Genomic DNA, 20,223 nt, shown 5'->3' with positions numbered 1-20,223 from the left:
CTTTACTCTTCATTGAAGCATTTCCCATTTTGGCTGTATTCAGTTTGGCATTACTCTTCTTAATACTTTAGAAAATCATGTGAAAATGTTTTTAAAAAGTTATGAAAACTAGAAGTAATTGAATGGTAATATTTGATAAATTTGGGGTTCACAATTAAAAGTAACTGCATTTTTATTTGTTGTCCTGCCTAGGTCTTATCTTACCACATTCCTTTTCTTGTAAGTTCAATTGAAGATTTCAAGGATCACATTCCAAGGGAAACTGATATGAAGGTAATAAACCTTCTGTTCCAATTCTACAGGGTTTAAAATGAAATATTTGAGTTACACATGCAATAAAACTTAATAAATTCTAAACTACTGTAAAGTGTCTATTTTAGAGTGATCAGTTAGCATGCTTGCCTTTGAAAGTATATCTTTGAGGGACGCCTGGGTGGCTCAGCAGTTGAATGTCTGCCTTTGACTCAGGGTGCGATCCCAGGGTTCTGGGATCGAGTCCCACATCAGGCTCCCTGCAGGGAGCCTGCTTCTCCCTCTGCCTTTGGTTCTGCCTCTATGTGTCTCTCATGAATAAATACATAAAATCTCAAAAAATAAAAAGTGAGAAGAAAAGAAAAAACAAAATACATCTTTGAGAGCTCAGCACCAAAGTGCTACTACATAGGCATTTTGAAAGTTCATCTTCCTTGATTACCTATAGCAATGTAAAATGGGTTGACTCCTCCAAATACGGTTGACCATATTGATTTTTATCCCTTTTGCTGATAGCTGTCTATACATGGCCTTAAGCAGAATAATTTGACAAGCCCGTGAACTAAGAGTTGTTTTGTTTAATTAAAATTAAATCAGTTTTTTATAAATTGATATTAAAAAGTCTTGTAAAAGGATGTCAATTATAGGGTATGATTTTTTTAAATTTTCATATCCTGTTTTTATAAATATAGAATATTAGTAGCCATATATGAGTTTACAATTTTTGTTTGTTTTGAAATTTTTTTGATCATGAAATCCAACTCCTTATCTAACCCCAGCAATAATTAACCAGTGGTTACACATCCAGTAAGTGATCTCATCTGTATGTTTTCTAAACTTTCATGTGTCTTGGAGAAATTATTTTGTTTCACATGTTTTAAAGCACACCGTCTGAAAAAAGTTGTTTAAACTCTCTTGTTTGACACTCCGGGCTTCTCAGATTGATGCCACTCACTTCCTGAGGCTTATCTTCCATGGCTTATTCCATCCTTCTCCCATACTCCTCCCTTTCTTACACTGTGCTTCTCTTCCTTCTCCCATGCTCCTCCCTTTCTTACTCTATGCTTCTCTTCATATGTATCCTGTGAGGTAACTAGTTCTTCCTGGGTGCAATCTCACATCTGTCTGTTTCATCCTTTAATTATTTTACCTGAAAATCTTGCCCTTTTTCTATTTTCTGCCTTTGGAAATCCTGCATTTCTTTTGAGGCCAGATTCAGTTGCTCTAAGAAATATTCGTTGATCCCCAGGCAGTAAAGGATTTCTTTTTTATTATTATTATCAGAAAACTTTTTGTTTATCCATTGTGGAGTTACATATGTTCTGCCTTGTATTATAATTGTGTTTTTTCTCCTCAATTTATGCTAGATTGTGAACGTTTTGAAGACCTTTTTTCCTTTATTTTTGTGTGTCTCACGATGCTTAGTGTACACAGTACTAGTGTGATCGTTAGAGATCAATGATTGTCTTATGATTGTATGATTGAAAACCATTATGATTAGTACAAAGTGATTAAATGGAAACACTGTAGGGAAAAAAAGTTAAGAAAACATGAAAGAAGAATCATTCCTTGAAATACACCAGTGTGGGGATCCCTGGGTGGCTCACTGATTTAGCGCCTGCCTTCTGCCCATGTTGTGATCCTGGAGTTCCAGGATCAAGTCCCACATTGGGCTCCTTGCATGGAGCCTGCTTCTCCCTCTGCCTGTGTCTCTGCCTCTCTCTCTCTCTCTCTCTCTCTCTCTCTCTCTCTCGTCTCTCATGAATAAATAAATAAAATATTAAAATACACAGGTGTGTGAATTATGAGAATACTAATTAATATTCTAAGCAACCATCCAGCTCTCTCAGCACCCAACATAATTATGTTCAGTTTTTAGCAAACTTTCAACAGAACTTAATATTTTTTGAAAACTCATATATTTTTAAATTTATTTTTAATTGAAATATAGTTGCCATAAAATATTACACTAGTTTCAGATGTACAACATAGTGACTCCACATTTATACACATAATGAAATGCTCACCATGGTAAGTGTAGCTGCCATCTGGCACCATACAAGGTTGCTACGTTGTTGACTTATTCCCTATGCTGTACTTTTCATTCAAGTTACTTATTTTATATCTGGAAGTTTGTTACCTCTTAATTCTCTTCATCTGTTTGTCCAGTTCCCTTCCCCTCTAGCAACCACCAGTTCTCCAAATATATACTTTTTAATAGCTTTATTAAAATATAACTCAGATATCTTAAAATATACTCATTTATAGTATACAATTCAGCAGATCTAAGTATATTCGCAGAGTGGTGCAGCAGTCATTGCAGCCAGTTTTAGAGCATTTTCATCTCCTGGTAGGAAGCCTGTGCCCATTAGCAGTCATTCCAGAAATCTTCCTAGTCCCCAACCCTAGTTAACTACTAACCTGCCTTCTATATCTATAAGTTTGCTCTTTTTTTTTTTTTTTAAGATTTGTTTATTTATTTTAGAGAGAGAGAGAATACACCTGCCTGTGTGCATAGGGGAAGGGATTGCGGAAGGGCATCCTCAAGCCAGCTCCCCACTGAGCACAAAGCCCTACACAGGGCTTGACCCCATGACCCAGGAGAGGATGACCTGATCTGAAATTAAGAGTCAGGTGGTTAACACACCAAGCCACCCAGGCGTCCCAAGTTTGCCTATTCTTGACACTTAATATAAATCATATGATATGTAGGCATTTGGTGCTAGCTTCTTTTACTTAGCATAATGCTTTCAAGTTTTATTCATCTTGTAGCATGTATCAGTACTTCATTTTTTATTACCAAATAGTGGTCCATTATATGGATATACCACATTTTCTTTTTCCTTTCATCAGTTGATGGACATTTGGGTGGTTTTCACTTTTTGGCTCTTATAAATAATGCTACTGTGGATATCCATATACAAGTTATTGTGTGAACATATGCTTTCCTTTTTCTTGGGTATATGCCAGAAGTTGGATTGCCAGGTCACATGGAAACTCTATGTGTAACCTTTTGAGAAACTGCTGGATTATTTCTGAAGTAGTTGTACCATTTTGCATTTCAAGCAACAATGTGTGAAGGTTTCATTTTCTCCATATCCTGTCAATATTTGTTGCTGTTTGTCTTACTTATAGCCATGCTAGTATGTATGACATGGTATCTCATTGTTTTGTTACACATTTTCCTGAAACGATGAATATTGAATATTTTCATGTCCTTCGCTTGTTTTTTTCACTTGGATTTTTTGCTGTTTTAATTTTGAGATGTAAGAGTTCATTATATATTCTGGATACAAGTCTATTAACAGATACATGATTTGCAAATTTCTGTTGTACTGTGGATGTTTTTTTCATTTTCTTAATAATGTCCTCTATGGCACAAAAGTTGTTGGTTTTGGTGAAGTCCAGTTTGTCTATTTTTTCTTTGGTTGCCTCTTCTTTGTGGTGCCCTAAGAAACCATTGCCTAACCCAAGTCATAAAGATTTATATCTATATTTTCTTATAAGGATTTTATAATTTTAGTTCTTATGTTTAGGTTTATGATCATTTTGAGTTAATTTTTGTATGTGGAGTGAGTAATGAATCACCAAAAAAAAATGTTTTTCCTTTTTAAAAAAAAAAAAGATTTATTTGAGAAAAGGAGACTGAGCTTGCATGCACAGTGGGGAGAGGGAGAGGGAGAGGGAGAGGGAGAGGAAGAGCATCTCAAGCAGACTCATCTGCTGAGTGTAGAGCGTAATGCAGGGGCTCCATCTCACCACCCTGAGATCATGACGTGAGCTGGAATCAAGATGCTTTACCCACTGAGCCACCTACCCCCCCAAATGTTTTTTTTTGAAACTTATTCCATGACAATTTCCATTCATTTTAAGATACACAGTTTTACTTCATATTTTATCCTGAGGGTTTTTCTTCTAGTAGTATCAGAGGTAACCAACCGTGTAGGTGGTTTTTAACTGAAGTATTGAACAGAGTATTGTAAATACTTGAAATCCATATGTGAGAACCAAAAAGAATTACTTTAGTCATTAGAAATTCCTTTATCAGGTTTTAAATCATTACTCCTTAAAAATCTGTTGTGGAGCACATGGATGGCTTAGTTGGTTGAACATGAAACTCTTGATCTCTGGGTTGTGAGTTCAGGTCCCATGGTGGGCATAGAGCTTGAAAAAAAAATCTTATTAGGATAAGTAATTTATGATGAGGCATTGAACCACCCCAATTTCTCATTTAATAAGTATGAATGTAAATAAAAGTTCAGTGATTTTGATTCACTTTTGTTCATTTATTCATCTCTTTTGGCTTGATATTTTACATCCATGCTTCCAAGAAAAATAATGTTAGGATGATTTTGTTGGTATTTGCCACAGAGAGTATACAAACTTTCTTTAGTATGACAATAGGAAGTTCAAATAAGCAGTACGTCATGAAGTAATAACTCAGTTTTTCATTGTAGGCTGGGTGTGCTGTGGTTCCTATTTCAGCCACGTTTTGAAATTCTCTAGTGTTCTTATAGGTAGATTCTAATTTAAACAGTATATCTTTTCTTAGTAAAGTGAGATTTCTTAGAAATTTGCTAAAATATTTCTTACTCTATAATTCTTATATATTTCATCAGGTTGCAATGAATGTGTATGAGTTATCATCAGCTGCTGGATTACCTTGCGAGATTGATCCTGCCTTGGTGGTAGCTCTCTCCTCACAAAAATCAGGTAAAATGCATTAGTAAATACATATCAGTCTTAGTTAAAATTATCAGGGCAATACAGATACAGGTATGCAGGTTGTGGCACTATTCAAATGCCCACTTAATGTCATATTTGCTTTTTTTTTTTTTTTTTGGTAGTTGGAATATAGCAATGTAGAAGAGACAAAAATCCCTGTTTTCTGGAACTTATGTTTTAGCATAGTCATCATACAGATGATACTTAAGCCATAAGACTAGATGGAATTTCTAAGGTTAGTTAGCATAAATTCAGAAGTAAGAGGGATCAGGGTCTGAGCCTGAGGATACTTTCAACTTCAAGAACTCAGGAAGAAAAGGAGTAATTACCAGAAAAGAAACTGAGAAAGAAGGATGGATGAAGGAGAAAAAAAACTAGGAAAGAGGAGCTTCCAACAAAGTGGAGAGAGAATGATCAACTATGTAGAGTTAATGGGTAATGCTGCCAAGAGCAGTTGCAGTGGAGTTTTCAGAGCAAAAGGCTGATTAGAGAGGTCTTAAGACAGAACACGAGAAAAGGAATTGGAAATAAGTATAAAATAACTCTATCAAAGAGTTTTACTATAAAAGGGAACAAAGAAATGAAATTACAGTAGCCAGAGGCAGGAATAAAATCAAGAGAAGGATTTTTTTCAGGTGAGAGAGTAACATAACAGCATTTGCGTACTCATGGAGATGGACCATTAGGTAGCAAAATTGATACCTGGAAAAGGGCGTCCTGTTTTCACTGGGCTAGAGCTATTTACCAGTCAGTGCATCATTGTGTTATATTAAACATTTAAAAGATTTTAAAACCGGGTAGCCCTGGTGGCGCAGCAGTTTGGCGCTGCCTGCAGCCTGGGGCGTGATCCTGGAGACCCTGGATCGAGTCTCACGTCGAGCTCCCTGCGTGGAGCCTGCTTCTCCCTCTGCCTGTGTCTCTGCCTCTCTCTCTCCCTCTGTGTCTCTATGAATAAAAGAATAAATAAAATCTTTTTTAAAAAAAGATTTTAAAACCAGGTCTTCAAAATATAGAACCCAGAATGCTCTAGATATTTCTAAATTTGTCTCCAAAGTAGGTAACATTTTATCTGTTTCTGATACTAAAATGCCCTTCCCTATCCCGTTGTACTCAGCATGTTTGGCTGGGCTCATCAGTTCTTTTTTTATTTAACACTAGTTTTTGTTTCATCATTCGTGCAATATGTTAATTATGGTCACATGAGCAGTTGCCATTATTACTCGTTTGGCTACAGCTCTATTTTTCATAGCCAAATTTTTAAGACCTATTCTGGCACTTATGTTCAATTCTTATATATGCGTGGTAGGGTGAATAGTAGAGTAACTAGAATTTTCCAGGCACCAAATTCAAGTGCCGAGGTGTGACCTAGAGTTCTAGTACACATTATAGTAAATATTTTAGAAAGGATTATGTCTTCAAGGACTTAGAGCAGTGCTAGTTATTTTCATTTATGACTGGTTCCTTCTGTCTTTTAGAATGGAGAGGTTGGAAATCCAGTCCACTTTCCACATTTTATGTCTTTTAAATAGTAATTTTTAAATTACATTTATTTAAGGATTTTTTGGGAAGATTTTACAGAGTAATTTATGAGATAATTTTCTAAACTGTAGTACACAGAATTATCTTATGAAATAATAATTTATCAGTTTTCAGTTAGGAAATTTTAGGATTCCACTTATCCTAATCGTACTTTTTTGTCCTATCATCTCTGTCTTTTTGTCTTATTGGGTTTTTAGAGGTCCTTGAAATATTCTTGGATAGTTAATAATAGACAATAATAATATATGTTACTTCTATATTTCTTACAGCAAAGTTGTGATTAGTTCTGTAGAAGCTCAGTAATATACTTTATACAAAAATTAAATTTTGCATTTTCTGGTTTAGATTGATAACTCTTAACTAATATTGAAGAAATACCTTGGTTTTATTTTTAATTTTCTCCCTTAGAAAACATAAGTCCAGAAGAAGAATATAAAATTGCCTGCCTCCTTATGGTCTTTGTGGCAGTTTCCTTGCCGACACTGGCAAGTAACGTGATGTCTCAGTATAGCCCTGCTATAGAAGGTAATAGTGCTTTAAAACTGTTTTGGCAATGAAGAAGTAACTTTTGATATAATAGGTAGTTTTCAAGTAATTAATGTTTGTATATAATAGAATGCGGGTTAATTTAGTAGCCACTTACTAGCTTGATAACCATAAATAGTTTTTTCTTTAGAAAGAGAAAATAGATTTTTCTTTTTCTCAGCCCTAGTTTCCTGATAAATGAAATATGTATGGGTGAGCTTTTGGGTGCCTGAATGTGTGTGGCAGGGGATGGTGAAGAAGTATCCAACTCTTAAGATTATTTTAAAGATTGAATGACAAAATGTTTCTACAGCAGCTAAGAGCTTCTTTTTTTTAAGTTTCTAAGGCAAGATAAAAATGATACATGATTTCTTTTAGGAATTTTTTTTTTTAATAGAGACATCATCACTTGTTGCTTTTCTACTATAGTATTTTTAAAAGCACTAGTCCACATGAAAATGAAAGGAGAGCAAGGCAGGCTATGTCCTAGCTCTTTAATAATGTCACTATTTATATAAATATTTTTTATATTGTGAAGTTTTTTATATTGTGAAGTTATTAAAGACTTGCCATTTATGTATTATTTGAAATATCGGAGTCACACAGAAACCACAAACCCTATATGAACTTTCTCAGGGCACTGCAACAACATACATTGCTTGGCCAAAGCCATCAACCAGATTGCCGCAGCTTTGTTTACAATTCACAAAGGAAGCATTGAAGACCGTCTTAAGGAATTTCTGGCGGTAGGTATACTCAAATAGCAGAACTCTTGATGTTTTATAAGGAAAATTAAAATGATAACTATCAAATAAAGCAGAATACAGTCTCCGTTTTTTCCCCCCTGAAAGGAGAACCAAATAAAGGAGCCAGTTACCATTTGTTCCCTTAGCTGTCTCTCATTTCTAGAGCTCTGCAATATGACCTTTTTTTCTAAGCTGGTATTTGGACTGCCTAGAATTTTGCCCATTATCTTACAGATAGCCACTGAATGATTGAAATATATTGTAAGTTGAAACATACTGAAAATAAACAAGTAACTTGTGAACATTTCATTAAAACTTCCTTAAATTGTCTGTATCCTTCTAAGCTGGCATCTTCCAGTCTACTGAAAATTGGCCAGGAGACAGATAAAACAACAACGAGAAACAGAGAATCTGTGTATTTACTGCTAGATATGGTAAGTCTCATTTTATGTTTTATTAACAAGAAAACAGTTCCAGTCTGATAGTCTTTCTTGGCATTTAGTTAATTAAATAACAACATGAGCTGAAATTCCTTTTGATCCCCTCTGAGTAGTTGACTCAAGCCACACACTTTCTAAATATTGCTGGAAAGACTGACATGCTTGTGCTTTACCATATGATAATCAGGTCAGAAAACAAAGATGAGTAGCATTATCTATAAGGTATTCTAAGGTATTCTTCACTGTTTGAACCAGGTCTGCTTGTTTCTACACCGTGCCTCTTTTCTCACAGTAATTTCCTTTTCCTGCGGAGATCTCTATCTGTTCTGTGATCATCACTCCCGTCTTTTTCTGGATAGACTTTCCTGATGACTCTGCCCCACGTTAATCTTTCATCCCTTTTGAACTCCTCTAGCTTTCCACTTAGTTACATACAGTTGGTCTTATGTGTGATCTGGCCTCCTAGCTTAGACTTGAGAACCCAGTTACACTTGATGCTATGGACCATATTTTAAATATGTTTATATTCTCAAAAAATATGTTTATATTCTCTTAAAGGTCTAGTGTACTGTTGAGGGCAAATGAAAGTACTCAGTCTGTTCCTGTGATTAATAGACTTAATGGAAAAGTGATGATTTTAAACATTTTGATAGCAAAACAGTGGCACACTTAGACTTCAGGTTTTAAAGTTAAAAGGAAAGTAATTTTCTGTTTCTAGTAACACTGTAATACTGGCTGTGAGTCAATGTTGCTGCTATAAATAATTCCCAAATCTGTGATGCATTATTGCCACTTTTCAGATTGTGCAGGAATCCCCATTCCTGACCATGGATCTTTTGGAATCTTGTTTTCCTTACGTCTTGCTGAGAAATGCATACCATGCTGTCTACAAGCAAAGTGTTACATCTTCTGCATAAAATACCTACTTATTGAAGACAAGCACGCATTTTTGTTGGTCTGGTTTTACCTGTAAACTGTGGAACAATTTTACCTTAAGGCCTGAAAAACAGTTTTGTGGTTATAAATTTCTTTCATATGGTTGTGTTTTCTGATCATTGGTTTCATTTAATATGGTTGTATTACAGTATACTTGGTTGATTTAGGTTTCACATTCACTGAATTCACTAAAATTATTCCTATAATTTTAGAATATCATTGTTTGGAAAACATACATTTATCTCTATGTTTTTGATATTTGAAAATGAACAAAAAAACCCTTTGCTTGTTTATTTCTGAAAAAGAATTGTATTTAGTGATTATTTTAGATAGTGGTATTATAGCATTCATCTGTGTGTAAATTATTTCATATAGGGAAGAGTTCTGATCTGTACCTATGGTCCGCATTGAAAACAAAACTGGATGTGTATTTCTGTGATGTTATGAATACATTTCTACTTTATTTTGAAACATTTGCCAAACTAAATACTGTAACACTGTATAACATTAAAAATGTTTAAGGACTGCTTAGCATTAGAAGCAGGCTATGTCCAGAAATTCTAAAACGGCAGCACATGTTGTTGCTTGTATAAAGCCTGGTGATGATTTTTAGACTAACTTCCCTGGTGCCCTACTGGCAATAGCACTACCATTGTACCCTGCTGTATAATAAATAATCTTAGACATTTATCAACTGTTGATACAAATGTTAGTCCCTAACCACTTTTTATATGTTTTAAATTTTTGAAATTCAAGTGTACCTGCCATAACATAAAATAAACACTAGACTGTATCACATTTTGAATTATTTCTTTAATTTTAGATCTCTAGAAATTTATTAAAAATATGAAAGTTTTAGTTTCAATTTAGTTTAAAATAAGCTTTTAGTTTAGAAATGTCTAACTGTAGCATTTGATACCAAGTCAGCTGTCAGAAAAATCTGCTTAAATATTTTGAAAAACATCCCACTGGAAAAAAAATTTTTTGAATAAATAAAATCAGAAAATAAAATCATATGACATTTTTTTAAGAATTAAGAACTAAAAGGATATTCGTGTGCCATCAGCTTGCAGTTTCATGTGACCAAATGGACAGAGTTATTTGAAAGAATGGGAATAAAATGATTGATTATGGAACCAGTAAAGTGTTGCTGAGAGCTACTACATCAGTCAGTAATGAATGGGAAAGACCTATTGCTTAGTGGTTGGCCGAGGGTAGAGCAGCTAATTTTGTTTAAAAACTAACCAGATGTTTTGCTCTTTGATTGGCATTATAAAGACTATTTCTCAACAGCTTTGTATCTGGATATCAAATAGAACTTTTTTGCTCACAGCTTCTTAAATATATACTAGTAGCACGTTAAGAGAAAAGGAAGCTACTATGAACTCAGTTATATATTATTCTTCTTTGTTCAGGTAAGAGAGTAGAATGAAATTGAGGTGCCACAAGATTATCGTGTTGCTATTTTGTGTGTGATCCTTCCAATCTATATTTCAAGCAGGGAATAGTCCGCACTCTCTGTTGAAAATTTTCAATAGTTCAGTGAGGATTTTTGAAAAGAAAAGGAATTTTCTGGGGTGCTGGGTGGTTCAGTCATCTAAGCATCCAACTCTTGATTTTGCCTCAGGTCATGATCTCGGGTCCTGGGATCAAGCCCGGAGTCCTGCTCCATGCTCAGCAGCAGGGAGTCTTCTTGAGACTTTCTCCCTCTCCCTCTGCCCCTCCCCCTGCTCATATAGTCATGTTCTGTCTCTCTCAAAATAAATACATCTTTAAAAAAAGGGGGGGGGGAGAATTTTTTTTTTTAAGATTTTATTTTTCATGAGAGACACATATAGAGAGGCAGAGACTCAGGCAGAGGGAGAAGCAGGCTCCCTGCAGGGAGACCGAAGGGGGACTCGATCTGGGGAACCCGGGGTCACGCCCTGAGCCGAAGGCAGATGCTCAACTGCTGAGCCCCCCCGGGCGTCCCTGGGAAAGAATTTTTTAATGGAATAGTTTTAGATTTGAGATAGCCTGATAAGTCAATGAACAGTTGAAATTAAGAATAAATGTTTGTTTTGAAATCCTAGCATCCTAGAGTGGTAGTAACTGTTGGTAATGATATCCTGAGAGGTAAAGTGGGCATTTGAATATGTGCACTTATATTGGTAAATGTAGGGACCTAAGATGTACGCACGCCATTATTTACCCCTGCGCAGACCCAAGAAAAGATCGCCCCTTCCTAGTGACGTGAAGTTTTTCTTGCCCCTCTTTTTTCCTCATATACCCAAACTGCCTAACTGGTATAGTGTCTGATTATTCTTACAGGCAATCTTTCTATCAAAAAAAAAAAAAAAAAAAAGGCAAAGATAACTTAGAAAGTTAAAAGGTAAAATTAAATTGACAGTACTAAAAAAAATAAAATAAATTGACAGTACTATTTCTAACATTTTGTTTTACTGCTTTTTTTTTTACTTTTTTTTTGTCTTACTATTTCTTATTCTAAACTTAAACCACAACATGACTGTTTTTATTGTTTTCCATACAATCATGCAATCATGCCACATATGCTAGCCCTCTGCATAGTACTCTGCATATTTCACTCAAGAGTCAAAAAAAGTCTTTGATTTTTTTTTAACGCTTCCATATATGATATATGCCATGACTAATTTAGTAACTTCACTTGGGTGAACATTCAGGCGATTTCTTGGTTTTTCATTTTAAATATCTTGTATCTATATCTTGGTGAACTTGGCCTGTTATCTCCTTAGGATAATTTCTCACAAGTGAGATTGCTTAGTGGAAAGATGTATACATTTTAAACTTCGAAACATGATATTAGGTTCCTTCCAGTAAGATTGTATCAATTTTACCTTTTCAGTTATTTGAATATAATTTCCTCTATTAACTGCCAATGCATCTTTGCCTCTTCAAAAAGTGAAACACATGTTGTGTTTTAATTCACATATCTTTATTCATTAGGGAGATGGAATATCTTTTTTTGTGTTAATTGGTTATTTTTATTTCTTAAATGGATTTCTCATTTTCACTGTTTTAAGTGGAGTGTTGAAAAGCTGTTGTTTTAAAATACTAATTGAACACTTATTTGCATATGTAAACATTTTTTAGTACAATAGTTAGGGTTGAAAATAGCTCCCAATCTTGAGTGTAGTCATATGACTGTTAAAATCTGGTAGTGCATAGTAATTAATGTTAGGATGCAGCTACTTTGATAACTGAATTTTAATTGAGTTTTAGAAGTATAGGACATTTATTTCCAAGTCCAAGTTAAGAATGGCATTCAGGGATCCCTGGGTGGCGCAGCGGTTTGGTGCCTGCCTTTGGCCCAGGGCTCGATCCTGGAGACTCGGGATCGAATCCCACATCAGGCTCCCGGTGCATGGAGCCTGCTTCTCCCTCTGCCTGTGTCTCTGCCTCTCTTTCTCTCTCTGTGACTATCATAAATAAATAAATTAAAAAAAAAAAAAAGAATGGCATTCATATAAAAAGGGTGTATACACACACACACACACACACACACACACACCTGTTAGAGAATGATAAGATGTCCAATTTAAAAACATGAACTTAGGGGCCCCTGGGTGGCTCAGTCGGCCCAGCGTCCACCTTGGGCTCAGGTCGTGATCTCAGGGTCCTGGGATCAAGCCCTGCGTGGGGCTGGCTGTCCAGCGGAGAATATGCTTCTCCTTTTCCTCCTTGCTTTTGCCCTCTCTCACTTAGCTCTGTCACTATTTCTCTCTCTCTCTCAAATACATAAATGAAATCTTTAATACATGAATTTAAGAATCAATTAAAATTACACCAAGATTGCAATTCCTTTATTCTATTAAATAGGTATATTGTGAATTATATATTAAGCTAATTCAGAAAGATGCCATTTGTGTGTTTAAATACTGTATATAGGAGACTGTACATAGCAGTTTTTAACTTCATTCCTCAGAGATGTCATTTTGAAAACTGTTCTCAGTAAAAATGTCTACCAATCAGAAGGCAAAAAGTTGTAAGACTCCTTGCCTTTCATACCAATTGTCTGGTACACATCATTTTTTTAAAGACAAAAAAGACCAAAGAGGACTTCAGTACCTAAATTGGTGTAATTAATGTTAACCTTTGTCTTTCAGTTACATCCTTTGTAAAGCTTTTTATATTCTAATGGGCTTGATAAAATTGTTTCTGTCATTCATTCCACCCCAGCCTTCAAGTTATGGAAAGTTTTTCCATTTTACAAAATTTTTTGGAGCCAAGGTTAAGTGACCTTTAAAAAAAAAGATTTTATTTATTTGTTTTTAGAGATAGATTGTTCAGGGAGAAGAGTGAAGGGCAAGGACAAGTAGACTCCATGCTGAGGGTCAAGCCCCACCCATGTGGGGCTCAATCTCATGACCCTGAGATCATGACCTGACCTGAAATCGAGAGTTGGTCTTTAACCAACTGAGCCACCCCGGTGCTCCTAAAGTGGCCTTTTTGTTATTACAAATAGGAAGGAAAAAATACATAAAGGAAATGGAATCTATATCATACATTATTTTAAATGTAATTAAGATAATTCCTTGTGAGAAAAAAGCTGCCTGGTCATTAAGTCATCTTTATTTACTGTAATCCTGACCTTCATAGATGGTGCTAATGCAGGAAATCCGGTCACAGAATGTTCGGTAATGCAGTCAGTCTGACAGCATATGTCCATACAGTGGGATGAAAGAGACGTGTAAGATCTTGCACCTACCTTCCGGGAGCTCAGAGCGCACCTTGCTGTTAAGCCATAATCAACTGATTGTTCTGCTAGTGTTGCCAATCTCTTAACCCAGATGGGATGGAAAAACTCCAAAGTTCAGTGGACTAGGATTAGGGCCCTGGAGAAAAAAGGCTTCTGCGGATTTACAGGTGTTAACGCAGAGTGAGCAAGGCTTTAGTAGCTCTAGAGGTCAGGAGTTCTTGGAGCCTATGCTGGGCCGGGGGCCGGGGAAACACACTCTTCACAGTCAAGAAGGGCTCCCGACAAGGAGTAGTTTTTTGCAGGGTTATACACTTCTTGCGTTTTCTAAGAGCTCAAACGAGTACGGCCCCACGGGCAGGCATCCCGTTTTCATCTGATGGCATTGGCCTGAATTTTCAAACAATGGCTCTTTTTTATTTTATTTTAGTTTTTTATTTAGGTTTTATTTATTCATGATAGGCACAGAGAGAGGCAGAGACACAGGCAGAGGGAGAAGCAGGCTCCCTGTGGGGAGCCTGATGTGGGACTCGATCCCAGGACCCTGGGGTCATGACCTGGGCCAAAGGCAGGTGCTCAACCGCTGAGCCATCTAGGTGCCCCTTTTTCTAAAGATTTGCTGTGACCCTTGTCTTTTGATAAAAAGATTGGTTTGAAATTTTAAATGTGTTAATCTTTAATGACAAATGGTTATTTAGTTTTTTGGTCCTGTTGAATTGAAAGGAAAATCAGGATTTATTGAGCCCACTTGGTATTATTTTCAGGGTGGAAAGTTGCTTTAGGTATATTGAAATTTGGATATTTATATGAATCGAACTTATCGTACACATTATTGTCATTACCGTTTCAGGTCAAGCATGCCTAACTCTAATATGTCTCATTTCCAAGAAAGGTTCTCAGGCTGTTGTTTTGACCTAAAAAAGAACAATATAGGATAAATGAGCAAATTAAAGTGAGGAACCTAGCCAGAGAGGCCATATCTTATTTGATTTATGAATTATAAATCAAGATCTTCCACTTAGATCTTTAACTCTCTGAACCAAAAGCAGACGCTCAGCCACTGAGCCCTCCAGGTGCCCCTAAATAGTGACTTTCAAGTGGAGAGCAACTTATGAAGTTGCTATCAAATTAGTAAGATTTGCTTTTTCTCCGTTAGTAACTGAATAAGTTAAAGGCATATCTTCTTTAACTCCTGCATTTGAAGTTTTGGGGGTCAGTGCTAATGATAAAATTTCATTACAGTATTCTCCCAAACTGAAACTTCATGCATTATTGGGTGGTATTTCCAGAAACAAACCTAAAACGTGTCGCCCTTGTTTATTTTTTCCTAAGTTCTTGCATACATTACTGCATCATAATTACTTGAGAAAAAATTTTTTGATAGACTTTGGTTCTAAAAATGTGACAGTGGTACAAATGCAACTAAATTTTCCACTTGCATATTTAACTGTGTGCATGCTAATTTCGGCATCTTGTGGTAGAAAGAGAATCTTCACAGCAAGTAGTATCATGTAAGAAATCCTTACATTCTAAAGGCACATTTGTACTTAAACTGGTAGAATCCAATTTAAGGAGATCTCCACTCCAATTATATCTGAAATGTTTGTCTTGGGGCACCAGGGTGACTCAGTCGGTTAAGTGTCTGTCTTCGGCTCAGGTCATGGTCCCAGGGTCCTGGGGTGGAGCCCCTCATGGGGTTCCCTCCCAGTGGGGAGGCTGTCTCCCTCTCCCTCTCCCTGCCACTCTGCCTACCTGTGCTTTCCCTTATGTCTCTAAGTAAAAGCCTTATAAAAAAAAAGTATTTGAGAGCAGATATTCAATTATGAATCATAAATCAAGATGCCATACCAACTGGGTATGACCATAACCTATGGAATTACATGGCCATTGATCACACACAACTTGTAGAGGCCAAAAGGCAGATTGGAGCTGGCATTCGGTGGTTAGACCTTGCAAAAACTAAACCCGAATATGAGGAGCAGCTAATGCACAAGTTCCTAGGCTGACGCTGAACTTTCAGTTCATCCTAATGCCTACCTCCAACCAAAACGTACAAGGGTCTTTTTGCATAGCCTGAAGCAAGGCCCTGCCAGTAGGACTCAGATGGGAATAAAGGTCAAATTTGATCTTGGCTGTTAATAGGGGTTTGTCCAAGCTGAAAATGCTGGTCAGAATAATAATAATTAGAATTTATTGATAGTTCACTGTGCAGCGGACACTGCCAAGTTTTATCCCATTTGATCCTCTAAGTATTGCTCATCTAGTGTTCACAATAACCCTGCGTGGGGATTATCCTCAGTTACTGATGTGGAAACTGAAGCTCAGGGAAGGTGAGTAACTTGTACAAACTCATGTTGAAGGAAGCAGCAGCCAAGATTTAAATCTGGCCCCAAACCATATACTTATCCTTATGTTGTCTCAGATCTCTCGGATCGGAGGGTGGGCTTGTGGATGCAGTGGCATTTAAAGCTGCTTGGCACCGCCTTGGGTGCAGCTTCAGCGTTAGGAGCCACTTCTGGGTGCCTACATCATGCCATTTTCACGCCCATTGCCTGTTTTAATCCCCACAACCAAATTGCTCAAGAGGGATTGTCTTTTCATGAAGAAATGGTACCACAGAGCTTTAAGTCCCTTGTCACAGACACACGGAGTGACAGTAATAATGGAGCGCTTTAGTCTTTTATAGCTGGAGAGAGCCTTAGAAATGATCTACTTTAACCTACTCAAGGGTGAGTAATTTATCCAGTCACATAGAAGAAATCTTGTGATTTCTTTCAGAATTTTGTCATCTAGGTTCGTGGCATAGTAGGTCTAGTGCTCCTTCTACTGTGCCATGCTGCTACACGTACGTGCATGGTTCTACAGTCCTAACGCCTTAGTCATCATGAGCGTTTCCGGGTTCCTGCTAGGATTTTAGGGGTCTATGTGAGGGATGATCCCATGGCATCAGGAAATCTGGGATCGCAATCCCAGCTCTGTTACTTTCAAGTTACTTGACTTTTCTGAGTTTGTTTCTATAGACGTAGAGTGGAGATAATATCTACCTCAAAGGGCTGTTGTCAGGACTGAAGTAAGTGAGGTCATATGTATAAACTGATAAGATTCGATAGATGGAGGTTGTTTTTCTGATTTGTGGTTGATTTGACAATTTGTTCTGCATCTTATACAACTGTCTTCAAAGAGTTTGCTGTGGATTCTAGGAACAGTATCACATCACAACTTCCATTCACGAGACTGGGACACTTTTGCATCTTTATCCAGGCAGCCCGGGTGGCTCAGTGGTTTAGCGCCTGCCTTCAGCCCAGGGCGTGATCCTGGAGACCCGGGATCAAGTCCCACGTCGGGCTCCCTGCATGGAGCCTGCTCTCCCTCTACCTGTGTCCCTGCCTCTCTCTCTCTCTCTCTCTCCCTGTCTCTCATGAATAAATAAATAAAAATCTTAAAAAAAAAATCCTTTGTGTCTATACCCCAGCCTATGTTCCAGCTCTGGTCTGAGAGTATGTGATCTTGGATGGGAAAGAGTTCTTTTTCTCAGGCAGCTTTAACATAAAGCAATGCTCAAGTTGCTTGAAGCCTGCTCTTTACATGTGTAGGTTGTACTATATTTATGTGCATTATACACACGGATGTAAAAGATAGAAGCTTGCATTTTCAATGTCATTGTAGCATCCGGAACATTCCTAACAATTGCTTGCTGGACGTCTCTGTGCTTTTTCCTCATGTTGTTTCCTGCCTCTAGAATGGAATGTTTGCTCATATTCTGGCCTCAACCTCCTGATCGCATTGTCAATAGTGAGTTCAAACCTTCTTTGTACAAGCCATGGCTCTATAGGAGTGCCTACATCATAGCACATCATTCTCTGTTTTCTTCTGAACCTCGTAAATACTTTTATTACACACTTACTGGATCATAGCGTAATTGTTACACATCTGCGTCTCCTTTGATTCTTGGAATACCTTCTGGGTCCGTGTTCATTTCACCTTTTTTTTTTTTTTTAATATTTTATTTATTTATTCATGAGAGACACAGGCAGAGGGAGAAGCAGGCTCCATGCAGGGAGCCCGACGTGGGACTCGATCCCGGGTCTCCAGGATCAGGCCCTGGGCCGAAGGTGGTGCTAAACCGCTGAGCCCCCCGGGCTGCCCTCACCTTTCTTTTTAATCAAACCCCCAACTCAATGGAAAAGGCTGATGGCTGGACAGATGCTGTAGAAAAATGTCCTTTACTTCATGTTGGGGGCAAGTGGGTATTTTTCTTCTTGTTCTTGCTTGTGAAGCTCGGGCAGGTAGGGCTTCCAGGGCCCGGAGTGGAGGTAGCTCAGTGGTGACACAAAGTGGTTTCTGTGACTTCTCCCAGTGAGGTCATTCCCATGTTCGGAGTCTCAGGGGGACACTTGGAATCTGAACTCCTTATGTAAATAGGCATAAGCCCCTGAGACTGATGACACGCTATAAGTCAACTAAACTGAATTTAAATATAAAAAGTTTTAATAAGTAGGCATAAGGGGAGGGGTCGTGAGAGATCCAGAAAGTGTTTCATGTAACAGAGTAAAGAAAATGACTTTTTTTTTTTTTTAAATCTGGAAACGTAAGTGAAATGCCAAGAGCAAAGAAGAGGAGCTCTAAGAGAGATTGCAAAGTGACAGTTGAGGTCACCGTCCTGAGCCTGGTGACCCAGGCCTCCCGGAGGCGGGCGCTCCACGCACAGGCCCGGGGCTGCGAGGCCTTCACCGCAGGCCAGCCCTGGGCAGCGCTGCCTCCCGCCCCGGAGCTCGGCCGACGGTCCTCTGCGGCCATCGGGCGCAAGGCCCAGTGGACCCGTCACCCCATCCGGCCCCGCGATGCGCCGGCAGCTGCCCTGGCGGCCGGGCCCACGCTGAGGAGCGGCAGCTCCTGGAGAGAAGAGCCTGTGCCGCGGGTTCTGGGCTCGGCCCGAGGGGCGCTGCCCAGGGCGGGGGCCTGGCCTCAGCCCGCCCGGACGTGGCCTTCCGTACAGGGCGTCCCCGCTGGGAGACCGATGTGGCCTTTCGGGAGCAGCTTCTCCAGCCGCCCCCTCAGGCCCGGTGGAGGCGCGCACCGGCTGCGCTGGGCCTGAGGGGAGAAGCCCCGGGGGCCACAGGCGGGCACAGGTGCTCGGCCTGAGGGGAGAAGCCCCGGGGGCCACAGGCGGGCACAGGTGCTCGGCCGCTCGGCCTGAGGGGAGAAGCCCCGGGCGCCACAGGCGGGCACAGGTGCTCGGCCGCTCGGCCTGAGGGGAGAAGCCCCGGGCGCCACAGGCGGGCACAGGTGCTCGGCCGCTCGGCCTGAGGGGAGAAGCCCCGGGGGCCACAGGCGGGCACAGGTGCTCGGCCTGAGGGGAGAAGCCCCGGGGGCCACAGGCGGGCACAGGTGCTCGGCCGCTCGGCCTGAGGGGAGAAGCCCCGGGGGCCACAGGCGGGCACAGGTGCTCGGCCTGAGGGGAGAAGCCCCGGGGGCCACAGGCGGGCACAGGTGCTCGGCCGCTCGGCCTGAGGGGAGAAGCCCCGGGGGCCACAGGCGGGCACAGGTGCTCGGCCTGAGGGGAGAAGCCCCGGGGGCCACAGGCGGGCACAGGTGCTCGGCCTGAGGGGAGAAGCCCCGGGGGCCACAGGCGGGCACAGGTGCTCGGCGCGCCCCGACGGCCGCCTGTCAGTGGGAGGATGGGGGGTGGCGGGTTATGTCGGGGCCTTAGGCTGATGTCCGTGCTGTGACCATGGGCTGGAGGAGGGTCACATGCTTCTGGACCGCAGGCGGCGACCCCAGGTCCCTGAACGCGGGGCAAGTGGCCCAGGAGGTCAGGAGCACCGCTGTCGCCTCCGCAGCCCGCATCAGTTCAGCGGGTGCTCCTCAAGCCTATTCCCAAGCCACCTTCCCGCCGACGTGGGGCTGGAGCTCCCGACCCCGAGACCGAGAGCCACATGCCCCTCTGGCTGCACCAGCGGCGCCCTCAGCAGCGACAACACGTGGGTGCGTTATGGCTCAGCCTCCCCACGGGCGCACGTCCCGCCTCGCCTCCCCGCTTGCCCACGCGCGGTCTCTGAACTCGGTCAAGGAGAAGGTCGAGCATCCGCAGGGCCAGGCCCGTTTCCGGCCCAGCGACGAGGGGCGCCCGCCCCGGGCCCACGTGCCCCTTCCTGGGCAGGGCTGCGTCCCCTCCCTTGCAGAAGGCGGTCTCCAGCCCGCTGGCCGGTGGGACGGACTCACGCGTCAGACTCCAGTTTGCTGTTTCTTGTGACGGAGCTCAAGGAAAACTAGGGCCCAAGGAAGAGTCTGTTCTGAATGGACGCGGCCGCGTGGGAGCCGCTGGGCCGTGCAAATCCCTCCACGC

At 40.3% G+C, this 20,223-nt stretch overlaps 1 protein-coding gene across 2 annotated transcripts in view; it reads left to right on the top strand.

Moving 5' to 3' along the window:
* The window catches only part of NCKAP1 (NCK associated protein 1), a 101,955-nt gene extending 91,999 nt beyond the window's left edge, over positions 1–9,956 (top strand). For both annotated transcript variants that reach the window (XM_041773907.1, XM_041773906.1), the window contains 6 exons: positions 193–273; positions 4,872–4,965; positions 6,925–7,041; positions 7,678–7,787; positions 8,132–8,221; positions 9,028–9,956. In XM_041773907.1, the coding sequence (XP_041629841.1) occupies positions 193–273; positions 4,872–4,965; positions 6,925–7,041; positions 7,678–7,787; positions 8,132–8,221; positions 9,028–9,144 (609 nt within the window). In that variant the 3' untranslated portion in view covers positions 9,145–9,956. The remainder of the gene's footprint in view (positions 1–192; positions 274–4,871; positions 4,966–6,924; positions 7,042–7,677; positions 7,788–8,131; positions 8,222–9,027) is intronic.
* Positions 9,957–20,223: the final 10,267 nt, after the last annotated feature.

Source organism: Vulpes lagopus, chromosome 11 (assembly GCF_018345385.1).
Source record: "Vulpes lagopus strain Blue_001 chromosome 11, ASM1834538v1, whole genome shotgun sequence".
Taxonomy (NCBI): Eukaryota; Metazoa; Chordata; class Mammalia; order Carnivora; family Canidae; genus Vulpes; species Vulpes lagopus.
The sequence above is the reverse complement of the archived record's forward strand: the minus strand, read 5'-3'. Positions and strand labels throughout refer to the sequence as shown.